The sequence below is a fragment of the Coffea eugenioides genome, chromosome 5 (assembly GCF_003713205.1).
Source record: "Coffea eugenioides isolate CCC68of chromosome 5, Ceug_1.0, whole genome shotgun sequence".
Lineage (NCBI taxonomy): Eukaryota > Viridiplantae > Streptophyta > Magnoliopsida > Gentianales > Rubiaceae > Coffea > Coffea eugenioides.
This window is the reverse complement of record NC_040039.1, coordinates 14,052,084-14,069,340: the sequence shown is the minus strand read 5'-3', so window position 1 is coordinate 14,069,340 and position 17,257 is coordinate 14,052,084. Positions and strand designations below refer to the sequence as shown.

The 17,257-nt window shown below is 41.9% G+C and overlaps 1 protein-coding gene across 1 annotated transcript; it reads left to right on the top strand.

Moving 5' to 3' along the window:
• Positions 1-10,825: 10,825 nt before the first annotated feature.
• On the top strand, positions 10,826-16,245 carry LOC113771203. The gene is made up of 5 exons (XM_027315814.1): positions 10,826-11,743; positions 11,987-13,791; positions 15,010-15,083; positions 15,816-16,124; positions 16,235-16,245. Exons 1-5 carry the CDS (start codon positions 10,826-10,828, stop codon positions 16,243-16,245), a joined length of 3,117 nt encoding a protein of 1,038 aa, XP_027171615.1.
• The last annotated feature ends 1,012 nt before the right edge of the window (positions 16,246-17,257 follow it).

The following is a 17,257-nucleotide window of genomic DNA, read 5'->3' as shown; positions in this document are numbered from 1 at the left end:
TGCATTTTATTTTCTTTGCCGCTAAACATGGGTCAGTCCCACTAGCGCGTGTTTTCATTCTCATTGATCGTTTTAAATTTCATGTTCGGGTCAGTCCCGTTTTGAATTCTTATTCGTCGGAGTCCTTTTGCAGCCAAATAACACAGGTAAGTATTTGGTGTCTACTTTTTTGTCTCAAGTTTTTCCAAAACTCGGACAAAGAGGGGCAAACTGTAGACACCAAAATTTTATTGTAATTTCCTTTACTGTTTGTTTTTTACTTTTATATTGTCGTGTCAGTTTTATTCACTTTTTAGTTTTTAGTTTTTTAGTTTTTATTTTTATTATTTTTATTTTATTTTTGGAGTTTTAGCATAGAATTTCTCGAAAAGGAAAAAAAAGGGAAAAACATTCAAAAACCTGCTTTAGTTGATTTTTATTCAAATTCAATGCTTTCTTGAAAAAAAAAGAAGAGAAAAAGAAGAAAAAAGAGAAAAAGAAGAAAAAGAGAAAAAGGAAAAATAGAAAATTGCAATTTTGTTGTTTATTATTTCTAGTTTATTTATTTTTATCCGATGTTGATTAAATTGTTGGTTTTCATTTAATTTTATTACCATTTTGTTAAATTACTTTAAAAAAAAGGAAAAAAGGAAAAAAGAGAGAAAAGGAAAAGAAAGGAAAATTAGCATTTCATTTTTATCTTAATTAGCATTTCTCCATTAGTTATTTTTTATTAATTAGTTATCTATATTTTTGTTAAGTTATTATTAAAAAAAAAAAAAGGGGGCGTCGTGACATGCAAGCTGCGTATTTTCGCAGCTTGCAAGAAAGGGCTCGGGCAGCCCTTTGGCTGCAATTTTTAGAGGAGAAGGCTGGTGTTTCCAGGTGGCCAGACACCTGGCTAATGGAGGAAGCTTCTATGCAAGGTGTAGGGATTAAAATGAAAAGAGGAGAGGCAGCAAAGGGGGGCCGTAGGATGAAGGGTTCGGTGGAAGTTGGGTTGCATTTGAGAATAGCCGCAAAGGAAGCGAGAGAGAGCAAGGGGACGGGAAAAATCTAGGAGAGAGAGCTGAGGGTAGACGACTAGGAAAAGAAACCAGAGGGGGGCGGCTAAGTTGAGCAAGAATAATTGGAGAGGATCTGGCTGACGGCTAAGCAAAAAGGGTCTGAGAGCTGGAGAGGAAGGAACCAGCAACCGAAGGAGAGAGCAACGGAAAGAGGTCTAGGAGGGATTTGACGGCTAGGTAGAGAGTAGGAGAAGGGTGGAAGAACGGCAAAAGAAAATTCATAGGGAGATATAGTTGACGGCTAAGGGAAAAACTGAGAAGCAAGAGAGAGCTAGGAGAAAAGAAAGTGGACGGCGAAGGTAGAAACAGACCAGGGAAAAGATATTGACGGGGGATAGCTAAAGAGAAAGCCGAGAGCAAGAGGGAGAGTTAGAAAAATTTCTGGGAGAAACGATCATCTTCCCAGTCCGCGGGTTTACATCTTCCTCACGTCTTCATCTTCTTCACGTCAAGATCTTCAAGGTGACTTTTTCTTTCCTCTGGCTCTTTCTTTTTCATGCGTTGCTGATTTAAGTGTTGGCTTCATACCCCTCCCCCTGAACATTACATTATTGTGACCATATGAGTTTTTATGTGGTGATGATCCAGTTTTTTTTTAGTTAACAACGAACCCAAGGAAAGTTCATGAATGAAACTAGATCTGCAAGTTTTTGTTTTTTCATCCTAACTCAGAGTTTGTCTCCTGTTGTGGGTGCTTAATTTGATTTTTTTTTGACGGAGGGGAGAGGGTTTATGAAGGTTAGCTTTTATGGCTATGGTTTGGTGGTCTGAAAATGTCCCGCCTAAGTTTTTTTTAGGAAAAATGCAGTCTTGCCTGCGCTGATTTTCTTAGCTTATTGCAGCAGAGGAACGAATAGCCTTTTTCTCTTTCCTTCTTGGTTTACTGACGTTCATGGAATGGCCTGAGTTTGCTGTTGGTTGGCTGTTTGTTTGGTGGTAATTATATGCATTTGCTGGCTGCAATTCATAGCAGCAACCTGTGGCCCTTTTTCCTTTTTCTATTGCTGTCTTGCTGTTTAGTCTTTTACCCTTGATGGTCAGCTTCACTTGTTTTAATCCTGCAATAAGAGTTGCTGTCTTAATCCTGCAATGATGGAGTGGTTATATGCTTAGATGGAATGGTTTTGATCAAAGCTTGGAAATGGAAAGTAAAAATGCAGCAGTTTTGCTTGGTTTTAGAGTTGCCATTTGAAAATAAATCTTGCTGCAGCTTTCTTTCCTTCTTTTGTTGTTGATCAAAACCAGATTTGCCATCTCAATCCTGCAAACAAAATTTCATGTTTTGATTTGGGTCAATAATTTCTGGTTTGATGAACTTGTTTGTATGATGAAATGGATGTAATTGTTGCTGGAATTTGCCGCAAGTTTGAGAAAAGGCAACAGGTTTTTGTAGTTGCAGAAAATTCTGTTTCTTACGTAGCTGCATGCATGATCAAGAAGGAAAAATTGTACTTTGTTCCCTCTAGTCTCTAGCTATGCTCCAAAGGCCCATTTATGTGTTTTGTTCTTACAATTAGGTCCTAAAACAATTGCACCTTGACCCCCCATGTCTATCTTAGTTCTACTATGACCCAACCAATTAAATGTTTTCTTCAATTTGATCCTTGGCTGTTTTAATTCTACAACTTCATTGCTTGTTTGTTTCAATTAATTACTATGCTTTGTTTCTGTAGACACCAAATTTTGGGGTAATTTCATTTACTGTTTATTTTTAGTTTTTTATTTGTCGTGTTCGTTTTATTCGATTTTTTTTAGTTTTTAGTTTCTAGTTTTATTTTTATTTTTAAGTTTTTAGCATAGAATTTCTTGAAAAAAAAAAGAAAAAAAGGAAAAACAATGAAAAATGGAAAATGAAAAAAGGAAAATGGAAGTTGCACTTTGTTGCTTCTAGTTTATTTATTTTGCCCAATGTTAATTAAATTATTTTTGTTATTTATGTTTATTATCATTTGTGTTAAATTACTTTTTTAAAAAAAAAAAAAAAAAAAAAAAAAGGGCATCGTGACATGCAAGCTGCGTATTTGCGCAACTTGCAAGAAAGGGCTCGGGCAGCCCTTTGGCTGCAATTTTTAGAGGAAGAGGGCTGGTTTTCCAGGTGGCCAGACACCTGGCTAATGGAGGAAGCTTCTATGCAAGGTGTAGGGATTAAAATGAAAAGAAAGAGAAGCAGCAAAGAGGGGCCGTAGGATGAAGGGTTTGGAGAAGGTGTTTTGCATTTGAGGGTAGCCGCAAGGGAGCAAAAGGGAGAGGTGTGCGGGAGACAGCAAAAAAAGAGAGAAAAGGCAGCTGGGTTTGAGGGAGAGATAGGGAGAGAGCTAAGAGAGTTAACGGCGGAGAAAAAACCGAGAGCAAGGGAGAGAAATTGGGGCTGAGGTCTGAGAGAGAAAGAGAGAAAAACAGTGGTTCTTTGGACGGCAAAAAGAAAGAAACCAAGAGGATAAAATACGGCTAAGGGGAAGGGAGTTGGAGAGAGACGGAACTGAGCAAAAAGGAAGGTGATTGAGGAAGAAGAAACCCACGGCCCTCGTTCGTTTTCCATCATCACGGGGAGGCAAAGGTGTTTGTTGAAGATCCTTATCATCGTTGCTCCATTGACGTCCCTTTGAAGATCAGCCAGAAACCATTTCAGCAATCATCCCACGCTTCATTAAGGTAAGATCCTTATCCTTTATGGTAGAAAGCTGTCTTCTTTATCAATTATTTGCTTCCGTCTTTGTTGCTGTGATTAGTTGATATTTCTTTGCTGATAAAGTTGTGATGTTTGGAGCCTATGTGTTGAATCAGTAGGTCTCATTTGAATTTTACTATAAGATTGTGTTTTGGTCGAACAAAAATTGCAGAAAGTTTGCAGCTTTGCCTGTTTTGTGCTTAGAATCTTTAACCGCAAGTTCGCTCTCTTCTTCGCTGTATTTTGTCCGTTGGCTTTGTTCAAATTTTCAAGACAGTTCATGCTTGGGTGGCATTTGATGATAATGGGGGTGAATTCCTTGCATTTGGTTTTTGGATGACAAGCTGATTTGAGTTCTTGCACGCAAATATGTTTAAGCTAAGATAAAAGAAGTAAAAGCTGCTGCATTCATTTCTTTACCTCTGCTGTTTTCCCTCTGCTGAAGTAAAAAAACTGTTTGATTGAATATTGAAATGGTGTGTTATGATGCTTAGATTGGTCTTGGGTGTTTGGGTCTATTTGAGCTGTGATTGCATGTTTGTTAGCCATATAGACAATAAGTAGCCGAACCATTTTTGCATGAAAGTTGCCAAGGAATTTGCATCAGTTTTTTTTTGTTGTTATGCTGGTTTGCTGTCAAAGTTTCGGACCTTATGTTTAGTTCCATGCCATGATTTTGGTTAGCATTTTCTGTTTTTGAACAAAGCTATCCTTTTGGGTCTGAAGTCTGCATTTGGAGATGAAAATCACAACTAGTTGGGTTACTCAAAAGGCTTCACCCGTTGCCGAGGTTTCTGAATTGCAGCAATCTGCTTCCATCTCGCATGAAGTTTTGTTAGCATTTGCATGATTTCCTTCTATGTTGCACGCTTGCCTGCTGCATTCTTGGTTGCTGTTTCCTTTATGTTCTTAAGATGTTGATGATGGGTTTTAGCAAGGAAGGCTTAGACAACAAGGTTTTGGTTGATTTGGAAAAGGGTTGGAATTTCTGGTTCTGAATTTTACATATTTGAGCTGCAAAGTTCACGGCAGAAATTCTGCTGCAGTTTTGCCGATTCGGCCACGATGCATTTTCCTTCCTTTTGCTGCAGTTTCTTGAACGGCCATGGCTATGGCCGTTTAGTTTAGGAAATGTCCAGTCTTGTGTCATCTTGCATGAATCCCCCTGAACTGGGTAAGGAAGCAATGAAACTGCTTGCTACAGTAGTATAGCCGCAAGTGTCATTTTTTTGCTGCATTCCTATCCAGTCATTTTGGTTTAGAGTATTTGTTAGCTACATGGGTTATTAGCTTGCACGGTTTAATCTAATGCTTATGATGGTTTTTTTGAAAGCTAATGTAATCTTTCCGGGTAGCTAATAAGTTGTAAAGTCATGGAGAAACGAGAGATTTTTGCTGCACTCTTGTTTTGAGATTGTCAAGTCTTTTGCTGCATTCTGTTTTGCCGTTGCCCCCTAGCAGCCATCATCCCAAATTTGCTGCCTTAATCCTGCAATAAGAGCTGTTGTCTTAATTCTGCAATGCTGGAATAGTTATATGTTTAGATGGAATGGTTTTGATCAAAGCTTGGAAATGAGAAATGCAGCAGACCTTCATTCTTGTTCTTTCACGTAGCTTGCATGAAGATTGCATGAAATAATTTCCAAAAAAATTCCCTTTGGCCCCCCAAGTCTCTCCTTGTTCCACTAGGACCCAACCAATTGAAAAATTTCCTCAATTTGGTCCTTGGCAGTTTTAATTCTACAACTTCATTGCTTGTTTGTTTTAATTAATTACTATGCTTTGTTTCAGTTGCACTTAATTCATGACTTTAGGGGCTTTATGACCAAGGGAGCTTGTGTTTGCCTATTTTCCCAAATAAATTGGTACCTTGACCGTTTCTTTTATTTTGGAGGATAAATAAGTGATTTCACTTCATTGGGGCCCAATTGCAAGGGAGGTAACCTCTATCTCCTTAACTTTCATTTCTCCTACGTGCTCCTACGTGTTATGTGAATATGCATGTCTACTTCGCTTTCCTTGCCCTTCTTTAATTCCTGGCATTTATTTCATTTACTTTACTTTTATTTAAGTTATTCATTATGGGGTATGTGTACACCTCTTGGCTTGTAATAGATAGGGCTTGGCGAGCTTTCTTGTCCATTTTCCCTTTCCCTTTTTTAAGTTATTCATTATGGGATATGTGTACACCTCTTGGTTTGTAATAGATAGGGCTTGGCGAGCAAATTTGGTCCATTTTCCCCTTCCCCTTTTGTTTTAGTTAGCAAGTGTAATAATTAGGGCCTTAATTTGCGTTGCATGCCTATGTGTTATTTGTTAAGTGCTTTCTTAGGCTCTTGCATCTAGTCGAGCATGCTAAGTGTTATGTGCTACGTGTTTATAAGTGATTTGCATGTCTACTCGCTTTCCATAGTGTGGATGAATGGAATGGATGAATGTACGTCACCACACTAGTCCAACGCTAGTTGTGGCTTCTTTTATTGTTTCCACTAGTCTAATGCTAGTAGGAATTCATAGAAAGGGCTAGTCCAACGCTAGACCCAATAGGATTTTTCCTTTGTTTTTCATTAATGCATTATTTGCCTGTTCACTACACATCATGCATTTTTCCTTAGTTTTATCATCTGGCATGCTCCTCGATTCCCCTTTCCCCTCACTTTAGGTCTTGCATCTCATGCTAATTAGGGTACATTTGCCTAAAGAGTCCCCTTCTGATAAGGAAAACGAGCGAGTGTGGCTACTCGATAGCCTTAGCACGCTAGTTCCCCCTTCTATCAAAGGAAAAATCAAGTCACAAAGTTAGGACTCCCCGTTCCCGTTTTGATGCATTCCTATAGGATTCACGCATTTCATTCATTCACTATCACTTACTGTATATTCCATTCCTCTTTCTACATTCTCACTTCACACTACTTTCATTTTACACGTTTTTTCAACTACTTACACTCTATACCATATCACTTGCACACATGCACTTTATATTATTTTCACATTATCATTCTTTACTCACTTTACCTTGTAAATACACTTGCACACCTCCACTTTTCTCACTTCACATAAACTTACATTTTCACATGACATGCACTCCATTCATTTTTACGTCGTTTAGGATTACGTGTGACCTCTCCAAAGGATCATTATTGGGCTTCACAATTAATGTGATTGGCACCACTCAACCTTTGAAGAGAAATTTCCCCCATGTCCCCCTAGGTCTAGGCTTTTGCATTCATATAGACTTATCCAACACGCTATACATACTTTGGGTAGAAAAATTAGGAAAGGTGGGGTTAAATCACGCAACTAGCCTTGGCTAGGTCGAAGGGGTGCCTTGGATTTTATCCTTGCCTTCCCCTTCGTCAAATGTGGCCCCCGATCCCTCTTTTGGTTACGTAGACCCAAAAGTTCTCTAAAAGGGTTTATTTACTTTTCAAAAACAAAAATCATTTTTGGGTGACTTGGTACACCCTAACTCTATACCAAGTGGCGACTCCATTTTTGATACAAAAAACCCTTTTTGAACTTTATATGGCCAAACCGTCGCATTATTAAGTCCCATGGCCTTTATTTTCATTTTGCACACATTCACACACACTCCCACACACCACATCATCAAAAAGTGGGGCGCGACAGTTGGCGACTCCACTGGGGACTTCCTAAGTGGGTCCAAGCATTTTGATTTAGCCATTCTTTTCCCTTTTCTACCCTTTTTATGCATGGCATGTGGATATTAGGGTTGCATCTTCCATTTTTAGGACTTTTTGTCTCACGTACGTCTCAAGCTACTCCCTCGCTCACGAATGTATGATTGGTTGATTGGATGTATATTTTACTTGCTTTATTCCGCGCTTTGCATTGCATTTGGGTGGGGGATGTACCCTAGAGCCTCGCGTTGGTTCTTGATCCCTCCCCTCCAAACGAACACTAGCATACGTGCATACGCTTTAATTATTCACCCCTATTTTATTTTTCTTTTAGTGGCTTGTCACGCCACTCCACCCTATTAGAATTTTAGGCGACTCACTTGGGCTTGTGATCGCGACACGATGTGTGCGTAGCATGATCCGAGGAGTCACTCGATCTTCCATTTTAAGCTTTGGGTTCATAGCCTTTAGCTTTTGATTGAAGATTGAGGAGTTTTGATAGATTCACTCATGACATGTAGCCGTGACGGCGTAGCAATGTCTGGGGAATCGCTCGAGCCACCGACAAAGGACCTTGGGATTGATAACCCTTGGTTTCCAAGTCTGAAGGCTCGGGGACCTAAAACCTATCGAGTCTAGCTGCATTAGTGAGCCAATACCTCATGCATCCATGATAGTTTACCTAAGGTAGAGTCTGCCTTACCCTATTAGGGACACGACTCACGAGGGGAGGGATCCAACCCCTTTTCCCTTTTATTGCTTTGTATTGATTTTATTGCTTTATTTCGCTGCTACAATGTGTTATGTGTATTTATCTGGCTGAACTAACTCTTTCTTGATTTTGTGTCCCCATTGCATTCACAAACCCTAGCAAATAAGAGGTCTGGCATGACCTTTCTTTTAGAACCTACCCTCGTAGATAGGTTATTGCACGTTTAAAGATTTTGGTATATTGCATTCATAGATTAATAATTGCATGGCATTCTAAGCCTACCTTGGCGTATAAAAGGTCCTTTTAGGTCATGATTTCATTTCAAATTGCATGTTTTTCGCTTTAATAAACTAGCATCATGCATAAACCCTAGAAGGGGAATGCCATTTAGGGGATCCCGCTATTAAGATTAAACTCACCTTGATTGTTCCCGTGGGTACATAACCCTTCAAGGGATTGCACGTTTAAATTTTTGCTAACCGGAGAATGGGACCCGTAGGTAAGGTAATTGACAACCCGCCTCTTCCATTTCCAGATGGAGTGTCCCCGTCGAATCTACCAGTTGTTGGTACCGTCGGCCGAGATTCAAAGATGGCCTGCCCTCATGCTACCCAGCGAGTTACATCAAGTAGCTCAATACTTAGGGCCAATTGGAGACCTTAAGGAGATCAAACCCAATGGCTATCTAGTGGAGGCATTAGTACATCTGTGGGATCCGGAATGTTCGGCTTTTAGAGTAGGCAATAAGCGCATGACAGTGACACTTGAGGAAATAGCCGGCCTCTTCAATTTACCTTTGCATGGAACCGCTTTGATTTTTCCATACGCTTCGGACAAGATAGAGTTTTGCAAGATCATAGGATTGAAGGAGGCTGTATTGAGAGGGTCAGATCAGGCAGTCCCCGTGAACACCTTATTTGAGCATTTTGCACTACGAAATGGGTTCGAGAGATATAGGGAAGACTTTTCATTCACATCCAAGGATGTTTGGGAACACAAAAGGCCAGTGGTGTATGCGATAGTTATGGCGGGAGTTTATTTCTTCCCAAGAAGAGATCAGAAAATAGCTTTCAAGGTAGCAAGGGTTATACAAGACCTCTTTTCAGGAATCCGAGGTAAACAATGCACCATAATCCCGACCATCCTCGCAGACATTTTTCTAGCTTGTACCAACTGCCAGAAAGGGGAAAAGTTCTTCTACGGAGCTAATATAGTCTTGCACATCTGGGCCTTAGAACATTTTAAGAGACGAGCATCCGTTCCGGAAAGTTTGCCAGTAGCCGGGTATAATTGGGTAATCACGCATCATAAGCGAGTCAACGAAGGGGGTCTGCCGAACGATGCAGTTGAGTGGGTCAAATACTTAGAGATGGTGCCAGATCAAGACATTAGGTGGGTGTTAGACTGGACGGTTTGCCTTAGGCCGATACTCCGCACTAAAGTGTCAGATTTTGTTCTCCTGTTGGGTACCCAAGGAATCGTCGCATACACTCCAAAGAGGTTCCTCAGACAGCTAGGACGTACACAAGAGGTGCCGGCTGTGGTTGATATGAGTAAGCTTACCGTTGTTTTCAGTAAAGGAATGTGCCCAAACGAGCTCCCTATGAAAGATCAGATTATCGAGGCATGGGTGACACTATCAGATGACGTGAGATTTCGATACATCCCGGAACTCAAGCAAAGGGGATTGACCACTCCGCAATACGAAGATTGGGTAGGAAGATCCGCTGCACAAGAAATTCAAGATGAGCCATTTGAGGAGGTGAAAAGGTTGAAGGCCATTGTTGAAGCGAAAGATAGGGAAATTCTGCAGTTGAGTAAGACTGCGGAAGCATACAAAGGGATGGCCGAACAAAGCAAGCAATTATATGAAAATGAACGAGAAAAGCGTCAAGAAATGAAGCGGAAATGTGGGGAATTATATGATCAAGCCGAACGTGTCAAGATGCCATATGCAAGAGAAAGTAAAGACTCTGTACTAGATAGGCTTAGGAATTTTGGTGACCTTGTACGTGACGCCTTCGCGATATGATGTAAACAAGATGTATCTGGTTTCTGCAATGAAATGAATCTCTCCCCTTTTCACAAAGTGTTTGTCATATAATAGGTTTGATTAACGGGTCCCATTTCGAAGGTGTTGCATCATGCTAGGCCTACCCTTGGCACTAAAAGGGCCCCCCAATAGGACATGCATCCGAATCTTTGGAATATCTACTAACTCTTGTCTTTTTCTTTTTCTTTGTGTTATTTTTATTAAAAGGGCTAAGCTAGGGCTAAATCTAAAAGCGCGCCATTTCGTGTTTTCAGGTAACATTTAAATATAGCTTCTCGACGAAGCCCCATCATAACGCGATCCCGAAGTAGAGCCCAAAGGAATCGTGTAGACATGAGTACTCAGCTAGAACAGTCTGATAAGACCACTGCAACTACCCAGCCGGAAGCCACAAGTCCGGGGGTTCAATTGACCGAATTACTCACCAAATTTGGGGAGATGGCATCTGAAATGGCAGCCCAAAAGAAATTGATCGATGAGCTCGTTAGTAGCGGAGTGCAACCCGAGTCTCCGCCCGTCAGACAACCACAATCCGAACCATTTGTTATTCCGCCAATTCAAACCACGTTACCTTTTGTTATTCCTCCAATTCAAACTACATTTGAGGGAATTGTTAACCCGCAATATGCTTACACTCAAAATCCTCCGTTCTATCCTCCCTATGGGCAGGGATTTCAAACCCAAGGTGGCCAAGGTGGTCCAAACATGCCTCCAGATCCACACGCTTTTTATCAGACTACTGCAGAGCCTTTTGTGCCGGAGAACATCGTTCAAACCAAGCCGGAAGTGGGGGAGTCATCTGCCCCAATTGATCTGAAGTTACTTAAGCGGTTGGACCGTTTCGATGAGTTCATCCGCAAGAGCCAAGGGTTAAGCAAACAAGGGGTGTTAGATTACGATGATCTGTGCCTGTTTCCAAACGTACAACTGCCGGTGGGGTTCAAGACCCCGAAGTTCAACAAATATGATGGTACGGGCAATCCGAAAACACATTTGCGTTTGTTCGCTAACAAGTTGGGTAGACCAGTGGATGATGAGAACTTGCCGTTAAGGTTATTCCCGGAAAGTCTAGAAGGCGACGCCCTTGATTGGTATTCGAATTTAAAGCCGGAGGAGGTGAAGACCTGGCTCGATCTGTCTAACGCTTTCATCAGACAATACGAGTATAACTGTGAGTTGGCACCGACTAGAACCACTTTGGAAGGCACGAAGAGGCGACCGTCTGAAGATCACAAGACATATGCCAAAAGATGGAGAAAGATAGCTGCGAAAGTGGAGCCCCCGATGACCGAAGATGAAATCATTCGCACTTTCATAAAGGCGCATGATCCTCCATACTTCGAAGAGATTTTTCGTATGACCGGGTGTTCGTTTGCTGCAATTGTAAATAAACTCGAGGAGTTTGATGACTTTGTGAGAGCCGGAAAAATTGTCAACGTCTCTGCCCTGAAATCGCAAGTGGAAGCTTTGCAAGGGCAAGGGAGTAGTGGGAAGAACCCGCAACTTAAAAAGAAGGGGGGGGAAGCTGCCTTCATATGGAACCAAAACCCTTCACCCAGACCCCGATATCAACACAATCCAACCTACCAACCACATTACCCTCATTATCCAAACCCGCACCATGTATATACTACCAATATCCACCACCCTCGACCTCGCCCAAGCTATCCTAGCCCACCTTCAGTTCCTTTTCAAATCTCTCAACCAAATCCACCCCAAAACCGACCTCGCCCACCATATAACCCAAGATTTCCTCCACCAAATAGACCTGATTACAACCATCCTCAACCTACTGAACCTTACAACCGACCCCCTAGCCGTACATTCACCAATTTAGGTAGGCCTTTAGACCAATTGTATGACCAGTTAAAGGCCGCCGGAAAAATTGGTATGGTACCCCCTCCTACCTATCCGTATGGCATGCCCGCCTGGTATAACCCGCAAGCTGTCTGTGCTTATCACTCAGGGACACCCGGGCATTCCACTTTGGATTGCAAGGCTCTCAAACATAAAGTTCAAGACATGATTGAAGCCGGAGAGATTGTAATTAGGAGAAGGGAGGCACAAGGACCGAACGTAAATAGAAACCCCTTGCCGGAGCACGCTAATATCGTTGGGGTCATTCTGGACAATACAGAGTATGTGGAACAAGTCAAAAAATTGGCAAGGGAAGCTGAAGTATTTGGGATCACAGACCAGCCATTTGTCATAGAATTGCCATTCGAAGAGGATGAAAAGCCTTTTATCTTGGATATCATGCCAGCTGAGAGGGAGGCTTTGGAGCCCGTAGTCATTGAATTTCCGAAGCAAGAGCCTGTTTTAAGTCTGCAACAAGTGCCATGGAATTACGATGAACCCGTCATACAGATTGGGGAGAAGTCAATTGCAAAGAAGGAAGTGTCAGTGGTTACCAGATCGGGGAAGACTGCCAGTCCGTTTGAAACTACCATTCCGATTCAAGCAAATAATTCCGAGCCGCCTAAACCAACAATCACCGAGAAAGAAGCCTTGGATTTTCTTAAAAGGCTCCAGAGAAGCGAATACAATGTGATCGAGAAACTAAGCAAGTCACCTGCTCAGATATCCATGTTGGACCTGCTCTTTTCATCAGATATGCATAGGGACGCGCTGATCGAAGTATTGACTAAAGCTCAAATCCCTAGGGATATTTCAGTTGATAATTTCTCGCATGTGGTTGGAAGTGTGTTATTTACCAAACAAATTACTTTTTCTGACGATGAATTGCCGGTGGAGGGTATTGGACATAACAAGGCCCTATACATAGTTGTGAGGTGCAATGGGAAAATGCTGCCGAAGGTATTGATTGACAATGGCTCTGCACTTAATATCTGTCCTTGGAGCACCTTGGAAAAGCTAGGGTTGCAAGACATAAAGCTAAGGCCTTCAGGGACTATAATCCGAGGTTTTGATGGAGCGCAAAGAGAGCCAATAGGAGAAGTGGATCTAGTCGTCGAGATAGGGCCCGCCCAGTTTCAAATAACCTGCCAAGTCATGCACTTTCTTAGTGTTTACAATGTTCTACTTGGAAGGCCGTGGATTCATAAGTCTGGGGCTGTGCCTTCTTCATTACATCAGTTGCTGAAGTTTGTAGTAAATGACAAGCTGATAACTATATTTGCCGAAGAGGATTGCCTTGTAATCACCAATTCTGGGTCAAAAGAGGATGGAAGCCGCAATGTCGCCATGACTCCTCATAGCACGACTGATATCGTCTCTGTAAGTTGGATCACAAACGAGGAGCGAGCTTTACCAAAGGCCAGTGTCATGATGGCCAAAGAAATGATCCGTGGAGGCTATGAATTTGACAAAGGGCTGGGACGAGATTTGCAAGGAATTCTGAAGCCAGTGGAGATTGTGGAGAAAAAGGATTCATTTGGTTTGGGTTTCCGACCGACTGCCAAGGACATCAGAGAGATGAAGGAACGCAAGAGAGCGGAGAAAGAAGGAAGGCAAGGGGTTCTTGACATTCCACCACTGCATTATACTTTCCCACGACCAGCCGAGGTGATCATGTCGGAAATTAACCCAGTTGATGAAATTGAAGCTAGTTTGGCCCAATTGTTCGTTGGGGCAACATTTGAAGATAGTTTTCCAGACAAAGCTGAATTTCCTGACATCCCCGAAGGATCAATTCCCAATTGGACAGCCGAGTTTCTGCCCGTTCGGAAGGAGTTTCGGTAAACTGAAAGGGGTTTATCATTCATACGAATTCATGAAAATACCTTTGCATCTGTAAATAGCCAATGAAAACTATTTTCCTTTTTGACTAATGTTTGCGCATGTAAATATTGTTAAGTTTTCCTTTCCATTTGCTTTCAATCAAAGGTTTTATGAAAATGCACAAGTTGTTCTTGTCAATGTTGTGTTGTTTATTCGCTTGTTATATTCATATTGCTTGTTCATTTGTTTGTTGTATGATTGTTTGCTTATTATCCCACATTCGTTAATTCTTTCAGATGGCCAAAAATAAAATTATTTGATCCTTTGGATATCACAATTCTGGAATTCGATAATGGCAATCTCTATATCACTCACGATTTGGAGGTCTGTGAATCCGAACTCCAAAGCGAGAGTGATAATGAGGAGGTAGTCGATTCTTTTGCAAAGGACCTTGAACAATATGAGGAGAAACCAAAACCGAACTTGGAAGAAACAGAAAAGGTTAACATTGACACTAAAGATGAAGTTAAGGAAGTGCAAATTAGTATTCATTTGAATGAGGGGCGGAAAAAGGAGATGCTTGAATTTTTGACTATGTTCCAGGATGTATTCGCATGGTCCTATGACGATATGACTGGTATTTCAACTGATGTGGTAGTGCATACGTTGCCCACCGACCCTACTTTTCCACCCGTGAAACAAAAACCCCGAAAATTCAAACCAGATATGAGCCTCAAAATAAAAGAACAAATTGAAAAGCAACTCAAAACCAACATTATCATTGTTTCCCATTACCCCATTTGGCTTTCTAATCCAGTCCCTGTTCCAAAAAAGAATGGAGAGGTGCGAGTTTGTGTAGATTATAGAGACCTCAATAAAGCCAGTCCTAAAGATGATTTTTCACTGCCAAATATTCACATTCTCCTGGACAATACCGCTGGGCATGAGATTGAATCCTTTTGTGATTGCTTCGCTGGATACCACCAGATTTTGATGGCGGAGGAGGATAGAGAGAAGACTGCCTTTATCACCCCTTGGGCCACGTTTTGCTACCGAGTGATGCCGTTTGGTCTAAAGAATGCTGGAGCTACCTATCAAAGAACCATGACTACCCTATTTCATGATATGATCCACCGAGAGATGGAGGTCTACGTGGATGACATCATAATCAAGTCTAAAAGGGCGGAAGACCATTTGTGTGATTTAAGGAAGCTGTTCGAAAGGCTGCGAAAGTACAACTTGAAGCTAAATCCTGCGAAATGCGCCTTTGGGGCACCAGCGGGTAAATTGTTGGGCTTCATTGTGAGCAAAAGGGGCATAGAGATAGATCCGGCAAAAATCAAAGCAATTCGAGAGATGCCAGTGCCGAAAACTTAGAAGGACGTGAAAAGCTTCTTAGGGAAGATCAATTTTATTGGGAGATTCATTGCCCAGTTAACGGCCACATGCGAGCCATTGTTCAGATTATTGAGAAAGAATGTGCCGTTGTACTGGAATGAGGAGTGCCAACAAGCTTTTGACAAGATTAAAGATTATTTGTTGCACCCTCCGGTCCTAGTGCCACCCAAACCGGGCCGACCACTGATCATGTACCTATCTGTGCTCGACGGAGCAGTTGGTTGCGTTCTCGGGCAACACGATGACTATGGAAGGAAGGAGCAAGCCATTTACTATCTAAGCAAGAAGTTCACGCAATACGAGGCTAATTATTCGTTCATTGAGAAAAGCTGCTGTGCATTGGCCTGGGCAGCTCAAAAGCTGAGACACTATCTGTTGAGCCATACCACTTATCTTATTTCCCGATCCGATCCTTTGAAGTATCTCCTGGAGAAGCCGATGATAACTGGACGTCTAGCTAAGTGGCAGATAATCCTCTCGGAGTTCGATATTGTTTTCACTTCACAGAAGGCCGTCAAGGGGCAAGCTATAGCTGATCATTTGGCGGAAAATCCAAGGAACGATGATTATCAACCACTTCATACTTATTTCCCTGATGAAAAAGTCTTATTTGTAGGCGCCACGGATGATATAAGTGAGCAAAGCCCTGAATGGAGGCTTTTCTTCGACGGAGCTTCAAATTCGCTCGGAGCTGGAATTGGAGCCGTTTTGGTTTCACCTGAAGGGAAGCATTACCCTGCCGCTGCCAAATTGCAATTTGCTTGCACAAATAACATGGCCGAGTATGAAGCTTGCATTTTTGGTCTCAAAATGGCTTTAGAAATGGAGATCAAGGAGTTGGTAGCTTTCAGTGATTCAGATTTGCTCGTGCACCAGACCTTGAAGCAGTGGATAACCAAAGATTCAAAAATTCTGCGCTACCATTGTAGTTTGCTCACTCTGGCCAAGCAATTTCAAAATTTGGAGTTCAGACATCTCCCGCGAGCCCGAAACGCATTTGCCGATGCTTTGGCCACTTTAGCTTCTATGATCCAGTGTCCAGATGAGTTGAAGATCGAACCAATCCAGATTCAATTTCAAGACAAGCCTGCCCACTGTTGGGCTGTAGATAAGCCCTCTAACAATGTTCCTTGGTATAATGATATTAAGGAGTTTCTCAAAACTGGATCTTATCCTCTGCATGCTAGTACCAAGGACAAGAGCTTTCTGCGTAAAATGGTTTCAAAATTTTTCTTGAATGGAGAAGTTTTGTATAAAAGAGCCTCAGATTTAAACCTTTTAAGGTGCGTTGATGAAAACGAAGCTCAGTATATGATGAAAGAAGTGCATAGTGGCGTTTGTGGACCTCACATGAATGGCCATTTGCTAGCCAAGAAAATCATGAGAACCGGATATTTCTGGCTTACTATGGAACGTGATTGTATTGATTTTGTCCGAAGATGTATAAAATGCCAAATGCACGGTGACGTGATACATGCTCCACCCACTGAATTGCACAGTATGATTGCCCCGTGGCCCTGTTCAATGTGGGGTATGGACGTGATTGGTACAATTGATCCACCCGCCTCGAATGGACATCGATTTATATTGGTGGCAATCGAGTACTTCACCAAGTGGGTTGAAGCGGAGTCATTCAAACATGTGACGAAGAAGGTAGTTGCCAATTTCTTGAGAGATCACATCATCTGTCGCTTTGGAGTACCCGAAACGCTTATCACTGACAATGCCAAAAATCTGAACAATGACGTGGTGGATGGACTATGCGAGCAATTCAAGATCAGACACCGCAACTCCGCCATTTATAGGCCTCAGATGAACGGAGCTGTAGAAGCCGCGAATAAGAATTTGAAGAAGATTATCCGCAAAATGACTGAAAGGCATCGCGATTGGCATGAAAAGTTGCCCTATGCACTAATGGCGTATCGGACTTCTATCCGAACATCAACTGGGGCAACACCGTATTCACTCATGTATGGAATGGAAGCTGTATTACCAGCCGAAGTTGAGATTCCTTCGTTGCGAATCCTCATGGAAGCTAAGTTGGAAGAGGCTGATTGG